A 21,111-nucleotide genomic window follows, 5' to 3' on the forward strand; every position below is an offset into this window, starting at 1 on the left:
TAAAAAACTTCTGAACAAAGAACAAAATGATTTGTTTACAAACAACAATCTCCGCTACACAGAGGTTTAACAACAAAATCACATCTGGGAAAACCACACAGATTGTCAACTAAAAACAGGATAAAGGAAATAAAAAACCACTAAACATTAAAAACAACTCAGGTTTTTTATGTATAATTTAAAGATCTTTGATCAGTAATAATGCTTTTAGCGGTTAAATTCGAATAGATTCTTTTGGAGTCAATCGCACTTTGGAAGTTACACAATCAACACCAAATGGGTCAGTCGATGTTTCCAGGGCAGATGCAGAATCAAGATTATAACTAATTAATTATGGACTAGAGAATTCTTGGAAACAGATGTGCTTAAGAATATTGTATCCTATAGTGCGGTTCATTATAAAGCAAGGCCTAGATATAAAGGATTCCAAATTTTAAAATTAAGTTTTATCTTTACTCTTTAAACAATTTAATGTAGATGGAGTTTTAAAATGTTGGGCAGGATGAATAGATTGTTGATGATATAATTATATTGTGTTATATAAAGATCTAACATTTCAGGGCTAGCAGGCAAGTATTAACTTTGTCATTGGTGTTTACTGAATTTTAATTATCTATTGTTCAGTGGTGAGTTCTGTTGAAATGAAATGAAATGAATTGAGGACTTTATTGAGTGCAAAGTCCACTACTACATAACCTCAAAATAATTAAGTAACATATTTACATAAAATAACTAAATCTAATACTATTTATTTAAAATTAAGAATCTAAAAAATATTAATTTAGTTTTTTTCATATTGTTTATAGGTTATTAAGAAAAATATCTAACTTTTTTGTACTTCATTATTTAAATATTCACAAAGTATACAGTTAAAAAAAAATTTAAAGCGTTTAGGTGCATATTAATTATATCATTAAAATGAAACAGATCGCATAGCTATATGATCAAACATAAGGGTGTAGAAAGGTATAAGGTTAACATTGTTTTTAAGATAGAAAAGCTCATGATTGTTTAACTATAGCTGGCTCTTAAGCCTCTTATTTCTCCTGAAACAAGCGCACTTATTGATGGTTCAAATTTTTGCTGAAAGTCAATTCCAAAACCGACAGGCAGAAACTCTTAATGACTTTCTACAAGTAGCTGAAATAGTGTTGATCAAGATAAATTAAGAAATGTATCTGTTGTAGGTTACTCGTGCAGTGCCTTTCGTGCCATATCAGTGCAATAGCTGTGCTACCACCGACTGCTCTTCTGTTGTTCTGCTAACTCCTATTTTATAATGGTTATTTTTTAACAAAATAGTTAACATAATAATATAGATAAATCACTTGCACTACTAAAGTAACTTACCGTCCTTAAAATATTGAAAATGGTAAAAATACCAATTTGTTGTTTTATACAATCGGGTTTTTGTTTTATTTAACAAATTTTGGATTTAATTTAAGATATAATCAATTTTTAATCAATGCAGTAAACAAATATTTTTATTGTGTTAATATGAATTATTATAAATTTAGTGTCTGGCTGAAAATTATTATTTTGAAACATTTTTATGTATTTTAAATGGCTGACGACTTATTCAGCCTGATAGTATATGAAGTGAACTACTTGTAAATAATTAATTACAAAACAGGACAGAAACTTCATAGTTCTTTATCAGAAGTGAGACTTGCTGTAAATTGCTCAACAGGTTTTCTTGACTGAAGAATTCACCAAATTTGTGAAAAAAAACATTACATAAGTTAAAGTTTTTCTTGAACTAGGAAATAAAAATTAAACTACTAAATGCGATATATTATGGTTAGAAATGGTTTAGTCTTCCATCAACTTTATTCTTCCATTTTAGATCAAGCTATAAGTAGCCTACAATTTACACACCACCTACTTGTGACAATTTAGTTTACAGTGTTAGGTTAGTAACAAAATGGTTTGTTCTAATTGTCTGTTATTCACACCTGTCAATGTTACAAGATGGCTTTAAACTGACATAGCTCAAAAGGACAATCTGGTTAAAATTCACTCTTCTTACATTTTAGACAAGTAATGGAGCTATGATCAATTGGTTGTTAAATTTAACAACAAAACATTGTTTGATAAAAATTTTAAATTCACCTTTCAACTTCAGAAAAATGAATTAGAGTGAATTGCAATTTTTACCTTCCGTAACAATTTGCATGAATTCAGTGACTTACTTCTAATATCAACTCCACACTATGTTAAATTATTTTGTTTTCAGGCAAGCACATATATAGTTGTAAAACTAATGTAATTAAGGATATTTTAACAAATAATACTGTTAACTCTTTAGAGACCAACCAAAAATTAGACTTACTAACCAAAAAGGCAGAGGTTGTGAAGGAAACAGGATTTTTCCGGACATTTGCCATCGTTCAGTGATACAAAAAATCAGTAACCGAGGTCATTTGAAGCATGTTGCATAGTTTTACCAGTATGATTGTAACCCTGTAAAGCTTTTAGCTAGAATGAAAATTTTGTTGTTGGTTTATTCCTTATGATATCCTCTTTCATATCATACAGGAACAAAATGTTTATAACCTTATTGATATTTTTTACTGTAAGAGATACAGTATATAAAGATAACAAATTTTAATTGACTGAGGAGCAATGTAATAAGACGTAAATTGACCGTTAGTGTCAATTGGAACGGAGCAAAGAACAGGACAAGTTACAAGTTATGCACAGTCAGCTCTTGTTTACAGCGGCTGATGACATGTGAAGTTATTTATATCTCTTTTTGTAATCAGACAGATTAATTCAAGATACTGTTATATTTAGGTACAATGGTTAATAAATAATTCATAGATACTATCTTAGTAAAAAATTATTTATATTTAAATGTCAGCTGTCTGACAGATCTGACGTTGGTCTCCGATGGGTTACTAATAGAATATTTTATATTATTATATATTTTCTATACAAATTACAAACATAGTGGTTTTAATTATTAGATGGATTCAATTTTTAGTAATTTGTGTGGAAATCTTCAACAATTTTATCTCATAATTATGAAAATTGTGAATATTAGTTTTCTTCTAAAATATAATAATTTTAAATTGTGTACAATTTATGTTTTGTGAACATTTAAGGATCAGCACCTTATTTTTTTTTAATATTCCGATTTTGCAAGTTGAGTAAAATATTTGTTGCCTATTAAATGTGTTAAGGTTGCTGGTTGCAGACATACAAGCCTTTTAGATAATGTTTTATGTACTGAAGTCAACATTTGAATGTGTAAAATGTTGCAAAAGACACTTGCCTTAGTTTTTAGCAATCTAGTCTTTTATCTGGATGTCAGCGGTTTTACCTATTTTACAACGATCAGTGTTATTCAGTTGTTTTGAAGTATATTTTGACAGTATTAGTGGTTGTAATTATTGTTAAGCAGAGTAATTTATTAATTTAGTTATAATTTTATAAGATTCTTTTCAAACCAATCAGAAAAGTTCCACCATCAAAAACTGCCTTTGTATTTTCAGTTGTTAGAATTAATTTGTTATTGTGTTCATTTAGTTTAGTGTTATAGATTTTGAGATACCGTTATATACGCCTCTTTGATAATTTATGATGAATTTATATTACTGTGTCTTAGTGAAGATATTTGTATTTTATTATTTTTTTTATTCATTGTGTTTATCAGAGCTTCCCCACGAAATTGAAATCTTTATTGTTGTAGTCCTAATAATGTTATGGTATTGTTAACTGGGATACGCTGTGATTCAAGATCGAAAAGTTTACCTGAGGTGATAACTCGAATGAAACTAGAACTATTTTCGTGAACAGTTTTACAAAAGTTAGTCCTATACAAAGTGAGTTATTGTATTTTGAAGTTCATAGTTTATAACTATTTTAAGATAGCGGCCTTTGAGACAGAATCAACTACTACTTACAGAACTTTATACATGTAGGCTAGTAACTGTAAGGTAATTTAAGAGGAAAGTGATGAAAAATGTACAGATTGATTATGTTTTATATACAGATTGGATTTTACAATATTTTAGATGCATTAAACAGAATACATTTTTTAATTTGCTTTCTATAAGATAAAACAGTTTCTCGGTAGGCTTCAATGCAACTGTTATAGAAGTCTGTAATAGTAAAATCACTATAACAAATGTATAGTATGCACTAAAACATAGCGTATAGATTAGTTTCGTGTAAATTCATTAACATTCGTTAGATTACGTGTTGATTTTGAAATGCTTCTAACAATGTGCCAGCACAATCAAATATCACTTCAAGCCTTAGCATTGCTCATGTTTAGACTGATAGAATGCTTTCTTTGTTACTCCCTACTCAGAGTTTAGTGCATGTTACTTACTAAGATAATACAAGTTTGGCACAGTGCTGCGGTTCAGGATTAAAAAGAGTTATTTATTATTTTATTAGATTAAATTTGCAGTGGAAATGATGCTGCTTTGGGAAACCACTATAGTAGGAGACACACCACTGCAAGCCTGGCAGTATGGGCAGTTCCGCACCCGTTTCCCCCCTCACCATACAGTGTTATATCACATTGTTATATCACCTTATTCTCAGTAAGAAGCGAATGTGACATTTAACTTCATTCCAGTTGTGTACATCCAATGGTGTAGTGTAGCGGGTACAATAGTTATCGTATCAAGCAACGTCGAGCGTGGCTGCTGCTTGGATGGGTCACCATTGAGCGATCCTGTCCTTGCAAGCAGCCCACCTGCCTGGCCATTAGTGGTGGTTTGGAAGTCACCTTTAAGCTGTTTGTCTCCAGGTTAAGTGTTAGAGAGGGCTTCTTAGCCCTAACTTCGCCTGGTAAAATAAGACTACTTTACATCCGTTTTATTTTTTGGGATTCGACTATCCCGCATGTTTTTATTTTATTATTTTTGCGTACTGTATCTTAGTGTAAACACATGTTAATTTAAATTGCGAGAGGTAAAGGATTCAGAAAGATAGATGAGAAGTAAATATAAGCAATAAAATTGCTTGATTGTTGAATTCAATCGATTATCCCATAACTAGTTATTCTTCCGTTGCAGCTGGCAACATCGCACCACAACCCAGGCGTGCATTGATATGTCTCATGCTATCAAAATCAAAAATGGTAGAACCAAATCGTATTATTTCACAAAGTAGTATCTGTCCATCTTTAAAGATGGTATGCTGGAATTTCACTGCATTTCAAGAACACAATTTATTATGTTCACAATTAAATATGCAATGCTGAATCCTGATTAAGTACTCACTGATAATTTTAACCCTTCTCTACGTTTAAAATTCTTAACCTTTTCTTAAAGATATACACTCAATAGATTGGTAGGGCATCATTTTCTCTTTCCCAATCATCGTTGTCTTCCGTAAGTACTTAATTACTCTTGCTCAGTAATCCTCCTCCATCTTCATGTCTTCTATCCCCTTCAGGCTTTCCACCATTTTTTCTGTCTGAGCCTGATCCTTCCATCTGCACGTGCACCTTCAAAATGACCTTTTTTATGTGTTCAAATATGAACAACCGTTAAATATTGTTAATGGTTAGCATTACATAACGCTTCACACAAAGAACGTTTTGTTAAATGAGTACTGTATCCTCTTTGTTCTTATAATTCACCCTATTTTTTTATAATTTGTAGGTCATCATAGCTCAATTCAAAACGACCCGTGTAGGCTAGTAAGTGTTAACACACATTTCAATGATGACTTGGAATCCTGAACACCAGTAATTTACTGATAATGTGTTAGTTGTAAGATTATTTTTAATGTTTTAGTCAATCAGAGTTTTATTGATCTACGTTAATGGAAATAAAATATATCTCATGAATGTCCTAGATAATATTGTAACAAAAACAATTTAATTATTACATGTTATTCGTGTAGCGAGGAAAAAGTTACTAACAATAATAGTATTTATATTGTTGCTATTTATTTGTTATATTTTGTTTCTTTGTTAGTTTAACACATTTTTAATAATTCATTTGCAATAATCATGTCTTCCTTCATATTTCTTTATTTAGATTGATTCTGTATACTTTATCGTTTTACAAATAAATAAATATTTAAAATTTGGCATTTTTATTTTTCCTGCATGTGATTATTACTGTGTATCATCCAACACTGTTGATATGTGAGTTGAAGAAATAAACTATAACATTTACATGCCTCTGTAGGTCTTTATTACACTTTAACACTTTTTCAGTAAATTTATAGTTTATAGTTAAACATTAAACTAAATTATTAATTATAAAAAGGAATAGTAGGGTCCATCTATAAATTAGATAATCTGAAAGTAGAGAATTTAGTTAAGTATTTTGAATTAGCATTTTCTAAAACGCATCATAATATCAAGTAACAGTAAGTAAAACGTATACAAAGGTTTAATATTTTTTAAAGTTTTTACATAACTATAACAGTAGAATAGAACCGGAATAATTCAAATGTTTGAAATCTTGATTAATTTAAACTTTTTCATGGTTCCTGAACATTTCTATTGTGTGTAATGCTAAATCTGCATTAATTAAAAATAAATTTATTTGGGTTAATTTTAAATTTTAATGTTTACCAGGCATTAATCCTGAATAAAGATTTTTTTTAAACCTTTTCCGTGGGCATGATTTCAAAATGAATGTCTGTTATGTATATTAATGTTTTTACATGATTAGCCTAAGACAAAGAACATATTTTTTTATGGGACAGGCACTACAATTCTTTTGGGTGCTCTGGTATGCCTTATAATTGGATGAAACAACAATTTTGCATTTATATCTTATTGTTATATGTTAATCTAGGATTAATACTGAATGTGTATCCAAACAAGACAGGCAGAGCCCCTAGATGAGACAAGTTTTTATCAAGCTTTGTTAGTTAAGGGTAGTTTACAAAACTCGACTTAGTCCCTTGCCAAAGAATGTTCAACTCATAGTTGGCACTAACTCACTGGTCTGTCTAGAAAATTCACTGGTGAATGAATCGTGACATGGTGATTGATCTGCCATACAGATGTGGTGCACCCTTGTTGAGGTTAGCAAGAACCTATAATACTAAGGTAACGAACCCCTCCAACTCCAACAGTCATCTCCCACAGTAGACCAGACCTATCAATTACCCTTACACCCCAGAATCTCGACATTTGCGATTTGTGATATGCTGGTCCTGGACATCCATAAGGTTGCCCAGATTTAAGTGACACATCGGTTATTGCTGTGCCCAGTGGTAGTTTCAACTGGAAGGTATAAACCAACCAGAAGTGATCCTGTTGGGTATCCTAATTATGCTTAGTTTGACACCTTTGAGGAATATGTAAGAATTAAGAATGGCCAACCAACCTGTTCGAGTGGAGAGAGAAAGCTTTTCTATAAATAAACACATTTCTTTAATAATCCACTGTTCATTCTAAAGTTATTAAAAATGAAAGTAATTTAAATAATTAAAATCGAAGCCTATTTATTTTCATAAGATTATAGATAACAATAACAATAATTACAGATAAAAATAAAACAAAACTGTTGGTTCTCGAAAACTTATCTTTAAATTGTAACATGTGACTTTTTGCTTACTTAAGTAGTGGTTTTCTTCTAGCTTGCCTATGGTAAAAATCATCAATTACTTTATCATTGCACTTTCTGGATGGCTGTGAATTGCCAAGGTCAGGCAACTTTTTAAAAAGGGGGATGAGTCGGAGATGTGTAATTTCCGTCCAGTCTCGCTTTTTCCTGTTGTTTCTAAATTAATTGAGAACGTTGTGTGTTTTTTACATGGAAAAAATAAACTCCTGTTCGAGCGGTATGGCTTCAGGCAATAAAAATCCACCAAACCCACTTTGATTGATTTTATAAATGGCAATGGAGGCTGGGGAGATAGTTGTAAGATGCTTTTCCGACCTTAGCAAAGTTTACGATTGTGTCAATGTTGATATACTGGTTGGTAAACTCGCCGCTTGGTGTCGTTGACACCGCTTTGAGTTGGCTGATTTCCTATTCGCTTTAAGTGGCAGATGCTAGGTGACTGAGATCAAACATGTTTTAAAATTCAAAATTATCAAATCAAATGAAACACAAATGGTATCCTACAGGCATAAGTTATGGGGCCTATCTGCTTTATAATTTACAGACATGATATTGCAAAGGTCATAGCAGAGAGCTTTATGGTTGCTGATGACACCACAATCATCACCAGGCATAAGGATTTTAATAATGCTTGAAGCCAATGCATTTACAAAAAAATAATAACATGGCTCAGTTTTCCACAGTAAATTTCTTGAAATTGAATCCTGAAAAAACAAACATTGTCTGTACTCAAACCAATCAAAAGCGCCTTTCAAAACTTTTAAAAGTCCCAACTTTGTTCATCAATGAAACTCATCTAGATGTCCATCACTCGGTCAACTTTCTGGAGGTGAGGTTGAATGAGTTATTAGACTGGGTAAGATTGAGTCAAGATTAGCAAAGGGCATTTTTGTCTTACACAGCCTCAGAGGGCTAAAAGACTTGGTCCTATTGAAATCTGTCTACCACTGCTTGCTCGAGCACACTCTAGTATTGTGGGGTGCGACTGAATCAAAATTAAACCAAATTTTTGTCTCGCAGAAGAAGGCACTCAGATGTGTCTTTCAAGTGCCTCCCCATAAGCATTTCAAAGATCTTTTTTCAAACATGGGAATTTTAGCAATGGTCAAGTCTTTACATTTTTACAGAAATTTAACAAGTTTTAGTCTATTTACATAAATTTTCACACAATAGAATATGTAAAACTCAAACACATGATACCAGACATAAAAATAGATTTGCTCTTTTCTATATGCTAAACATTAACAAAACCCTAAATATGCCGGCTAAAACATTTTTTCAAACACTGCCCATTGCAATCCATTAAAGAGCACAAGAAATTCAAATCTTGTTTTAAATTGTTTCTTTTGAAAAACTATTTTTATTGTCTGAAAGAATTTTTTAATAAAGCAAAGTGCCACCACCATCCTCTACTGTCCTAAGCTGGGAAAATAATGCCTGTTAAGGACATTTTAACATGTCCATCATTGATGCATCGCTCAAGTCAAATGGATCCACTATCTAGTTAGTAAGTGGCCATGAGTAGCGTGGCTCATTTCCTAGGCCACTTTAAATTTATGTGTATAATATTTTTATATAAACATTTAACTAGTAGAGTAATATCATAATGGAAATTTGATAATAAATTAATAATGTCCAATTAGTAATATAATTTAATTCCATCAAATGCATATAGTAACTAAATGTGTAATTACTAATTGTGGTTTTGTTGCTACATTTTATTTAAATTTTTCTGAAGAAGTTCTATCTTATTTTACGTACTGCACGCATGTAAATATTTTGGTAATAAACTATGATTCAATTCTATTTAATTCAAGTAAGTATCAAAACTTGGACCTTTTGTTTTGTGTGATTCAATACTAAACACTATCCCACAAACAGATAAAATTTAAGTATTTGAAAACGGCATCTTAGCAAACTATAAAATTGAAGGTTAGTCCAAAGCCCTCTTGAGAAATTGGCAAATATATTAAAACGAAACTTATTAAAATTTCGTATTACAATCGTGGGCGCATGGGGTTCGTGCACGATCATTGCAACACCACCCTCAACTGTCAGGCGATTTACCCGTTTCAACGAGCAGGTGCTGGTATCAGTAAATTATCAAAAACTGTTCATTGAAAAGTGATAAAAATTAAAGTTTTCAAAATTACACACTCAAGGTAAAACTTTTATCTCCATAACTTGACCAAAATCGAATTTTTTAACTTCTCGGTCAAGTATAAAATTAAAGATGGTAATTTGATAACAACTTATTCATAAAATTCAAAATTTCTAAAAATATAACATCGGTTCTCAAACACATAACATTTATAGCAAAATTTTATAAAACATTGGTCTTTAAAGGTTAACAAGATATCAGACATTTGCATCATTATATGCTACAAAAACAATAGCACTACGTTTCAAGGATTGAAATGTACGCTCTTCGTCAGGTGTATGAAATTTAATTTGTAAAAAAAGTATCCCATCTTTGCCTGTGCTGATATGACGTATGATTGTGCTCTTGACTTCTCGTGGAGTGACAACGCCTGTACCGCCCCTCCCAAATCTAGACGCCTGTGCGTGAACGCAGAATGACATGTACCTAAATACGGGCCCGATCATTGGTATACATTAACTTCCTTGCTTTTCATATAGACAGTGTACACATTAAAAAGAAAGGAGTGAGTATAGGCCCATAGGGTAAATCATATGTGTCTGAAAATGCTTCCCTTGCATCGAAGATTGGACCAATCACCTAAAAAAGATAGTTGAAGGAAAACAACAAAGAGCATTTCATAAGATAATAGAAATGGTCTGAGAGAAATCGTCTCTACAGCTATATAGGTACCGGTACTGTAGTCAGAATATATGCAACAGAAGTTTTAAATTTCTTCTAATGTATTAATGCTCAATGTGTTATTAATGTAAACACTAGGTCAAAACAGTTGCGACTCTGAGCTTAAAATAAAAACAACTTTGTCTTTATTTAAACAAGGACCTAATTTAATAATATTTGGATGTATTATTTTATTTAAGATTTATTATTATTACATGCTTGACATTATTGTTATGGGGTGTCATTTTAACATTTTGTTATAAAAACATTATTGATTCGTTCATAGATAAATTATGAAATACTTAATTTAGGGATACCTAACTTTAATTCAAATAACATATCAATTTTTATACATCTTTATAAGGTTTTTTTGTTGGCTTTCAATAAATCTGAAAACGTATTGATATTAACAGCTGTTAATAATCAGCTGTGAAATACATCCGGTTTGTCCGTTCATCAGACTAGACAGACAACTCACACACTGTAGTTATCGTGTAGTTGCTGGGATTTATGTCAGTGCTAAGAAACTTCAACCTGTTCAGATAAAAAAATTGACAAATGTTACGTGATGCGGGTGAATGTGTGTTAATAAGTTTTTATGAGTTAATTTTGTACACAATCCAAGTTATATAACTAGTATGTAAGTGTGTAAGAGTTAAGGATTAATAAACAGGGTTTTGTTGATTTATTTATCTCACAAATTTGATAAAAATGGCTTTAAAGAAAGTTCGAGGGACTATGGAACGTATGTTCGATAAAAATTTGACAGATCTTGTTCGGGGAATCAGAAACAACAAAGATAATGAGGTATGGTATGATAAATATTTAAATAAGGTCTAAGTAGCATCTCTAGACATACTTTCTTATTAGGCTAATGATGAACTAAAAAGCTCATTAATATTTATTTGTTCTGGATAAAACAAAAGTATTTGTTTTGCCTATAAAGTTATAGAATGGGAAAAAGCCATATTCTTCTAAAAGGGTAAAAGTTTAAGCTTATAAAAAAACCAAGGGATTAGTTAAATTAAACTATGTAGAATAAAGGCTAGTCAATGTTATCAATGACCCTAGTCAAATGTACTCTTTTTACTGACTTACTTAGAATATAAAGGAATAGTATGATTATGGGTATTTTTGCCATGTTATATGTCACAAATAAGTTTTAAAATTAGGAATATTAAGTAGTAAAACAAATGTAACTGCTTAATAATATTAGCCTTCATTGCAAAAATATTGTTCAAAATATAATGTTAATGTATACTATTAATATTAATGTAAACAAATTCTCTTATTGAAGCGTCATTTAAGTTAACAGGATGGATTCTATTTGGACAACGCATTGCCAGAACCTAGGTACCCCTGTTAATTTGAAAAAAAAACTAGGTTTAAAGGTTGATGCCAAAACAGCCTTTGCATGTAGGCCTAGTTAGTTATAACCACCAAATATGATCTGAAAAGAAGTTATTTCTCCCTAAATATATTTCACTGTGTCTATTTAGTTTTATCAAAGCCTAGCCTAGCATATAAAGCCAGGATTTGCCATATCCTGATATTTTGGTTTTGTTGCAGACAACAAACTAATCATAGATAATCATTTACATTTTTTGTGTGTCATCGTTCTTAATTTAAATGTAGGCTAGCTTTTTCGAAAAAGTGTATTGACACCATTAACTTTACATAGCCAACAATTTGTCTTACAAGCCAAAATGTGTTTTATCTGTATAGGCACTAGGCTAATTGGAAGTGAGAGGGTTACATAACAATTTCTGTCTAGTTATAATAGCCTAACTCATAATGGTGATAGCCATTTCCGAGAAAATTCAGGTTGTATTTCGTAGTTGGAGCTTCGATTATTATATTATTTATTTATTAATGACAAACATCATTTACAGTTTTTATAATCTTGATGGTAATGAATAGTAAGCTAATTTGTTCACTATCTGAAACTAATAATACATGAAAATATAATAACAGCTAGCGATAATAATAAAGAGAAAACAAAAATTGTTGTTTGGTGGCAACATGTGTATAAAAATATGTGAAACAGTATTAAATGCAAACAAAAATAACTCAATGAACAATGAATTAAGTTAAACAATGCAACTGACATTTTAGAGTTAGCAGATAGTATGGATGTTTTGGCCCATTAGAGGGGTCACCGATAGAAAACAATACATACTGTTCTTGTAATAGGGCCATTACACTTAAGATTGTAAAAATTCTTCTGTTTGTGTCCTAAAGACCTTCAATTGAAGCCAAAATCCACACACGTAGTTACTAGAATATTATGTTATGCACAACCTAGGCTATATTTCAATGATAATTGTAATTTATAAAAATCAACTGCACCTGATAGCTGTTATTAATACAATTACAGTAAAGACGTTTTAACTTTATACTTTAAAAGTATAAATGCGTTACAATTATTTTATTCCAAACTTTAAATTTATCTTTACCAAAATAACAAGATTCAGTTGTCTGTATGGTTACAATATTGTGCAGAGTACGATAAGTGGGTCTAATTTTTGTACTGACATCAATACTTCTTATATTAAATAATAGAATTATCAGTTGAAATCAACATATATAAAATACTTAATGAGTCATATGTATGAAATTAAATGAATTAAATTGATACATACAATGTAATAATCTTGTTTGTAATAAAAGGACAACAACCATAAAACAAACAGTTAGGATATGTAATGGAAAAAATCTCATTAAATAATAAAAATATAACAACAAACATCTTAAAAACAAATTATTATATTTATATGTTAGCCTATTTTATTTTGTTTTCTATATTTGACCATCATTTTTATTTAGATAAAGTCACTTTGAATTATATAATAAGTTAATATTTTTTAAGTGTGTTTACAATTTTCAAATAAGAAAAACTTGGTACAGATGATGTTAATTTTGTTCAAGTTCATTAATCACTATCGGTTCATTACATTATGGGTTTAAATAAGCAATATAGTTTGTTAAATATATTTATAGAAAAAAACCGGGTCTGGTTATTGCACTCAACTTCCTATGCATTACAATATTTCTTGTTTTTTCTATTTAACTTTTATCATGGCTTCCATCTTACTCTGAATTGGAGTGTGACTAACTAAGAGGTTTTAGATTTTATTTGGCAATGCTGCAAATTTAGAGTCACTTGCTTAAAAACACTACAAAATTACATAGCAAATTGTGAAACGTAAAGAGAAAACAGTCACTTTTTATTAACTTTACTGTCTAATTATGTTTGTTTCAATTTCATTTCTTAAAAGCATCGTAGTTTGTATGTTTTGTCTGTTGATTCATAGACTGTGTTACTTAGGTAATAGTTGAACATGATAAGTTTGTTATTTATTTACGTCCAATGATAACCATTTTGAAAGATAATTCATAATGTGTAGTAATAATTCATCAATATGACAGACATAATAATATAAAACAACAATTGTATATAATGTACGCTAGCTAATAGGAGTAACAGTATGTTGTAATAATGAATAATAGTAATAAAAAAAGAGAAAATTAATCATTATTACATATAGATTAAATTTGCAGTTTCTGTTTTTGGTTGAAGACAATGGCTCTTTGAAGAAAGCAATTTTTCTCACAGATGAGTTTGGTTTAACATATCCTTTCTGCACTCTGCACAGTGAAACATTATTATTTTATGTATATAATTGTGTGGGAAATGTTTAGAGGTGTTTAAACTCAGTTGGTATTACACATAGCACAAATTAATTTTTTATTTGTATAAGCACATTTATGATACCCTTCATCAACTGCAATCTTAGGTTTTAGAGATTTGAAATTTAATTCATGTTCGTATTGGTCCAAGGAAAAAGGCTGTTGATTTTGGGGTTAAAAGTTCAAAATTAAAGGTAAAAATAGTTCTAACATATTTACTTTGGTCTTATAGGTACATTGGTTATAAATGATGTACCGCTCCTAGACAACTAGAGGGTACACATTTGGTTTTTGCTGTACCCAGTGTAGGTTCACTGGGAAGGTACAAAAACAACCAGCCAGAAGTTAACCTATCTTCTGAGGTTATTGTATTGGTAGCTAAGACTTTTGTTACATTCTGTCAGGTCCTTCAATACTCTTTTGTATCGGCTTATTAGAAGCATTATGTTCTCACATAAAGTATGTAGGTATGTTCTAGGTTGTCTGGGATTGTTTATCTAATGCCACATATGAGATTGTATTCTTACATTGTATTCTACGCAGTGTTGCTTTCTGTTTCTAATGGAATGTTACTGTATGTTTCACGCTTATGGGGCAACAAAAGTGAGATATAAAAGGATTATTGTAAAAGAGTAGTCAGTATTGGTTTTCCAGTTAATACACACTGCAGATCACCTTTTATTAAAATATGTATTCATTTAGCAATTAACATTATTTTTTTTGTATATTGTTTATGTGAAAGATAAACTTCCAGAGATGAAGCAAACAAAAATACAACTATAGTTGTATTTACTAATACCAGATATGTTAACTAACTGATTCATTCTGGACTGAAAAATTTCAAGTTTGGTCGCAGAACATAACTCTACAAAGATTAAAATTTTTAGTGTTTTATCTATTAATTTGTTTTGATACGCTATCAAAAGATGTTTTTAAGTGCAATAACTATTTTTATTTATGAATTTTGTATTAGTTAGATTGTGTATACAAAATTAGCTTATTGCAATTATTCTCAAGCAATGAAAGAAAAGTTTGTACACAACTTCACCCTCACAACCCAAAACAATCCTCAACTATATAACACGGATTGTGGAACCAATAACTGTCCCAAAAACTAAACTAGTTAAACAGCATAAAAATTGATCTTGTAAATATCTCAGCTAAGTTCATTAGCCAGATTGATATCCATTTTGTTTCAAACTAAAATGTTTCACATGTTTCCCCTTTATTTCTAAACCGAGAGAAAAAAAATAAAAGTGTTTTAGAATACTAATAACATTTCGTACATTTTTTGTAATCAACAGTTTTGTACTGTTTTGGTACTTATTTCTGTTTTATTTTTAGACTTTGATTATATCAATTTTCTCAGAATTAAATTCTCTACAATTAATGTTTGTTGATTTTATGTATTTATTACCAATTTAACAAAGTTATTGTACATCAAACTTAAAAAAACATTGTTTCGTGCCCCAATTTTTTACATTTGAATTGCATTGAATCCCTCAAAAACTACTACAGGTACAGTTCTGAAACCTATTTTATTAGCTTTATCAGGTAAAAATACATAAGAATCCACGATATTTCTTACTTAATTAACCTTTCCAAAAGTTCAGTATGGCTTTATTTTACTCTTTACCCAGGAATTCAGGCGAAATCTTTCGCTAGCTGTAACTCGCTAACAAAGCGTTTTCGGACCTATGTTTATATAACATTTTTTCATTATTTTTACTAGTACAATGTGCTGTAGAAGTGGGGGGAGAACTTCATGAATCACCCTGTATATGTAAATATAAAACATTATTTTTAATTATTTTTTAGCCTAAGTTTGTTTTAAATTATTTGAAAGGATAAAAATTCAGAGCAATGAATTCCTTCAATGTTTGTCCTATAGGACAACACATTGTTAAATTATAGTTATATTTGTTTTTATTATAGTTATATTGATTACCACCCATCACAGAACTTTCAGATGTGTACCAAATGATAAGTTAACTTTATTATAAGAAGTAACTAGAATTTAGTCCCTTTAATTATTTGGAGATTGTCTGTGGCGTACCTTCTGTCTACTATTAATTAGTTTTTGATCATTAGTGTGAGTATTAGTGTGATAAGTTGAGCTAATTGAAGATTATCTTAAGCAGTGTACAACATCATAAAGCACTTATGGGTTATTATATTTGTTTAATGAAATAAACAAGGAAAAATTATAACAAAAACTTTATAATTTTAAAACTATTGCCAAAAATTGTTTTAAAATTTAATAATTTTGTTTCTGAAACGAGTTGCCTAAACAAACATAATCATTGATTAGTTCTTAAATAGTAACATTCTTAAATCATAATCCTTAAATAGGAGAACTGATGATATCTTTGTATATACAGTTACAGTGTTGTCATCATCAGTGGGTCCCCCGAAGTAACTTTTCAAGTCTTTGATTGATTTTATAATAAAAATTTAGATTTTTCCTTATAATCTTATTAATTATACCTACAGATTTTAAAATTTTTATATTGTGTATTCAATTGTAAAGTGTTTCTCATGTGTTATGTATGTTGTGAGCAATGTTTTCGGACAAAAATGATTTGATTTTACAACCTGGTATAATTTTTTTCAGGCAAAGTACATAGCCCAATGTATCGAAGAGATTAAACAGGAACTAAGACAAGACAACCTTGCTGTTAAAGCCACTGCAGTGGCAAAGCTGACTTATGTGAGTTTATTGTCTTTATAGTCTAATTAGATTATTACTTTATGATTAGTAAGCAGTTGTTTCATGGTGGAATGAAAAACAATGTGCATTAACAATTTTTATTTGCTGAGCTTTAGCGAAGTCTATTACTTGTGGGGCTGGAGAAATTACATTTATGTCTATCTGACCGCATGATATCTCTAAAATAAACTTGTAGACTGCAAATTGTACATGAAGCTTCTTCATTTGTATAGAATAGAATAGAATAGAATAATGTTTATTGTCATTTTACAAAATGCATTGACAAAGTCATAAATACACCTAAGTGGCATAGTCAAAAGAGATATTACTCTAATATATAAAAAATATAAAAATACTGTACATATATTTTAGGTTTGATGTTAAATAAAACATAATTCCAGTATACAGATGAAAGCTTTAAACCACTAGATTAACAAATTGGAATATGCAATTGGACAATCTAGAAATATATATCATTAATACTAAAAAAACTCTGAAAGTTCATAAAATGGGTTCTGTATTAACCAGTTATATAGCTTAGTTTTAAAAATATTTACAGAATACTTATTAACTAGACCTATTAATTTGTTGTAAATCTTTTGGGAAATTAAAATATGACTTTGTTGGGTTTTGCTTAGCCTACAATGTTGCATTACAATATTATTTTTATTTCTGGTATTATGGCTATGTAGATCTCTGCTAAAAGTTTGAGATTGAATATATTTCATAATGTATAATACTGAGTCAAATATATATAGGTTAATAACAGTTTACAATTCTAGTTTTATGAAAAGTGGTTTGCAATGGTCCAGTGGTTGTGCTTGTGCTATTACCCTAACTGCCTTTTTTTGTAAGATAAGAATTTCATTGATTTTAGTGCTATTACCCCATATTACTAAACCGTACCTTATTATAGATTGAAAAAAATGCATAGTAAGCACATTTTATATAGCTTTCAGGCACATATTTCATTATTCGTCTTAGTAAAAAAATTACACGGGATAATCTCTTGGAAATATATTCAATATGAGGATTCCATGTTAAATTTTTATCAATAAAAATACCTAGAAATTTTACACAAGAAGAGAAATCATTTATTATATCATATTGAGGAGTTCGTCTTAAGGTGAATAAAATATTTTGGGTTTTTAATTCATTTAATAAAAAGCCATTTGACCTGAACCACAATGAAGCTTCTTCGACTGTTTCATTCACAAGGTCTTTTAATGCTGCAAAGTCTGTATGACTATTTAAAAAGGTTGTGTCATCTGCATATAACAGAGATTTGGCCTTAACAGCAGTAGGAAGATCATTTATGTGTAGTAGGAATAAAAGGGGGCCCAAGACTGAACCCTGGGGCACTCCACTCTCAACCACTAACTCATTGAACCAGCTTCCATTAATAAGAACTTTTTGCCTCCGATTTTTTAAGTATTCTTGAAAAAACTTAGCAGAAATACCAGTAATGCCATAATAGTTAAGTTTCAATATTAGTTCATTATGTTCAACGCAGTCAAATGCCTTGCTCAAGTCACAGAGAGTGACTTGAGCAAAGGATCCATCCTCAAAAACATCAAGGACTTCTCTAATTAATGTGTCAACAACATCAATGGTACATTTATTTCTCCTAAAGCCAAACTGTGATGAATTAAGATAGTTATTATTTTCTAGATAGGCAACAAGTTGATCATGTACTAAGATTTCTATAATTTTTGACAGTACCGGTACAATTGATATAGGGCGATAGCTTTCAGGTAGATCTCTAGGCCCTTTCTTAAAAATTGGACACAATCTTGACAGTTTCAATTCCTGAGGGAAAACCCCTTCATTCAAACATTTATTAATACATACAGTTAAAGGCTTCAAAAATGTATGACAAATTTTTTTAAACAAATTATTAGACAAATTAAAAATATCTTTGCTTTGCTTTCTGAGTTTTTAAGTCTTTTGACAGAAAACTATATGAGAGAAATACTGAGTTCGATGATGGTGCATGTCACTCCATGGGATTTGGCTGAGTATTAGCGAATATTTTTACATTGATCTTTTAAGTAACCATGATGGCAATGAGAAAATATGAAAATAAATTAGTAAAGAAACTCGATATGCCCACAACAGATTTAAACATATGACATATAGTCTACTAAAACTATCCCAACACATACAACATCATTTTATATTGTATAGGCTTTGATTATTTAAACACTGATATGAAACACAATTTAATTTGAATACAAATCAGAATGTATCATGTGGAAAGATATTTCAAGAAAACATTTATTTTTAGACTTGAAATTTTGTTTTGAAACTTGATTTCTATGATGTATAAATTTTGTATGATTGTCTGTCTGTTTGTACGAAGGACTTTTCGAGAATGAAATGAGCTATAGATTTAAAAATTTTGCATGCAACCACAGCGAAACCTGTTATGACACGTGGTGTGGCGTACCTCTATCTTGTTCCTATAAGAAAATTATTTATAAATATAACATTTTTAGTTTAGACTATTGGTTAGAGAATGAACAAGTTGCTTCAACAATATTTTTTGTTAAACTTCCACAGTTTGATATAAAAAATTGTATGTTACAATAGTAATGATAAATAGAAAGTTCGTGAGTATAATAAAACTATTATGACAGTATAAAATATTATCTTACATTAAATTATTTTCATAATTGTATTAATTATAGTTGAAAAAAGTTTATTTTCCTGCCGAGATATTCAATTTTGAAAGCTGAATTCATTTCCCTGTAGGCAGTCAGTAATGAGTTTTAAAATTCATTTGTGTTATACAGGACTTGATAATTTTTTAAGTTTCTCTTTGAAGTTTTTATATTTTCAATGAGGTCAATCTCCTTCATTGACCCAGTCTGATAAAGCTGTCATCAGTGAACGGATCACTGTGTTGTTAATAACAAAGCCTTTCTATGTTTCAGATGAAAAGAGATTTTTTTTTGATAAGTATTAGTATTTCAATAAAATCAATTCTATTACCTTCAAAACAATAGTTGTTTTAAAATCTGCAGTACTACTACAATTTTTAATTATTCAATACATTGAAAAAAAAAGATCACTAAATAGACCACTATTCCAATACCTATTTAATTAATTTTATTACAAAGTAATGGCAGTAAACGAACTGTTCATAACTTTATTAATGTGTATAAAACAACTTAAATAAAGAGCATTTCAAGGTTAAGTTTGCATTTTTCAATTGCCTAATAATAACGTGTAGTGTGAAAATTCATTTAGAAAAAATGACACAGGAACTGAGTTTCTCTCGCCAAAAGTTAAAGTCTGTAGAATAGCATAGCGTAATAAAATTATTTATTTATTATAAAGTCACAGAGTTGTACAATAAATCTGCAGCTTCAGATAAGGCAGTTTTATTTCATTTGAATGGGAATGTAAAGAGAATTTTGACTTTTTTAAAGAGTTTGAAAATGATTAAAGCTGCTCGAACCAAATTAGTCCGATGACATTTGAGGCGATGTTGTCATATTGCTGCTGACCACCAGCTGTTCGCTGACGTTGAGACAGATCAATACTGATAGATTACTTAGACGTGAAATAGGCCTTAGTCGCACTGTGGACAAGTGTCGGTGGCATGCATGCGTATCCCACTCATCCAATCAGTGCAGACAATCAGTTCTCTTTGCTCCACAAATGAAGTGCGCACTAGCGTAACTAAAGACATAAACGTAAGTACTTATTAAAATGGACACCTCAAGTGCTTTGTTTTTGGAAACTGTAAAAAAACTGATTAAATAATATACAATGTTTATAAACATATGGAGAAATAGTAAACTGGAGTGTTATGTTGAAGAAGTAAAATGAAAGCCTAGACATGCATCTCCTCGATGTCTGCAATAGTGCTAGTAGTCTATTGGCTGCTCCTGCCGGCTTGCTCCTCTTACCCCACCCAGCTCACATTTTCTTTGAAACCCCTCACCACCCTCTATCTGTAATTTTCATACATGTAAAACTGGCAAACGTGTTAGGCAGTGTGATGAGGGATTATAATGCTACGTCAACCATTAGACTATTTTGGTGCCGGCTGCTCTAGTGAATATTGTTAAAGTTTAAAAATTAATATCTCAGCATTAAAAATACACCATTTAAAATTAATTCAAATGAATATTTTTTTATTCCACTGGAAAAAATGGATGTTCCTTTCTTACATTTAACCTTTTATTTAGTAATAAGTTAATAAAATTGATTGTATTCCAAATTTAAGAAACATTTTAAAATGTAACTTCTACATAAGAATAAACAAAGGTAGATATTTAATATATTCCACATAATATATAAATAATAAATTATGTTTAATGTTTAAT

General features: G+C 30.2%; 2 protein-coding genes across 10 annotated transcripts in view; both read left to right on the forward strand.

Annotated features, from left to right (window-relative positions):
* Window positions 1-6,053, forward strand: part of LOC124357593 (vinculin) — a 64,097-nt gene extending 58,044 nt beyond the window's left edge. For all 9 annotated transcript variants that reach the window (XM_046809526.1, XM_046809518.1, XM_046809552.1 and 6 more), the window contains one exon: window positions 1,188-6,053. The gene's annotated coding sequence lies outside the window, so the exon portion shown is untranslated. The remainder of the gene's footprint in view (window positions 1-1,187) is intronic.
* Window positions 6,054-10,833: 4,780 nt separating this feature from the next.
* The window catches only part of LOC124357640 (AP-3 complex subunit delta-1), a 55,858-nt gene continuing 45,580 nt past the window's right edge, over window positions 10,834-21,111 (forward strand). Inside the window, exons 1-2 of the mRNA XM_046809618.1 lie at window positions 10,834-11,181; window positions 16,679-16,774. Of these exons, the coding sequence (XP_046665574.1) occupies window positions 11,086-11,181; window positions 16,679-16,774 (192 nt within the window). The 5' untranslated portion in view covers window positions 10,834-11,085. The remainder of the gene's footprint in view (window positions 11,182-16,678; window positions 16,775-21,111) is intronic.

Source organism: Homalodisca vitripennis, chromosome 1, assembly GCF_021130785.1.
Source record: "Homalodisca vitripennis isolate AUS2020 chromosome 1, UT_GWSS_2.1, whole genome shotgun sequence".
NCBI classification, from domain to species: domain Eukaryota; kingdom Metazoa; phylum Arthropoda; class Insecta; order Hemiptera; family Cicadellidae; genus Homalodisca; species Homalodisca vitripennis.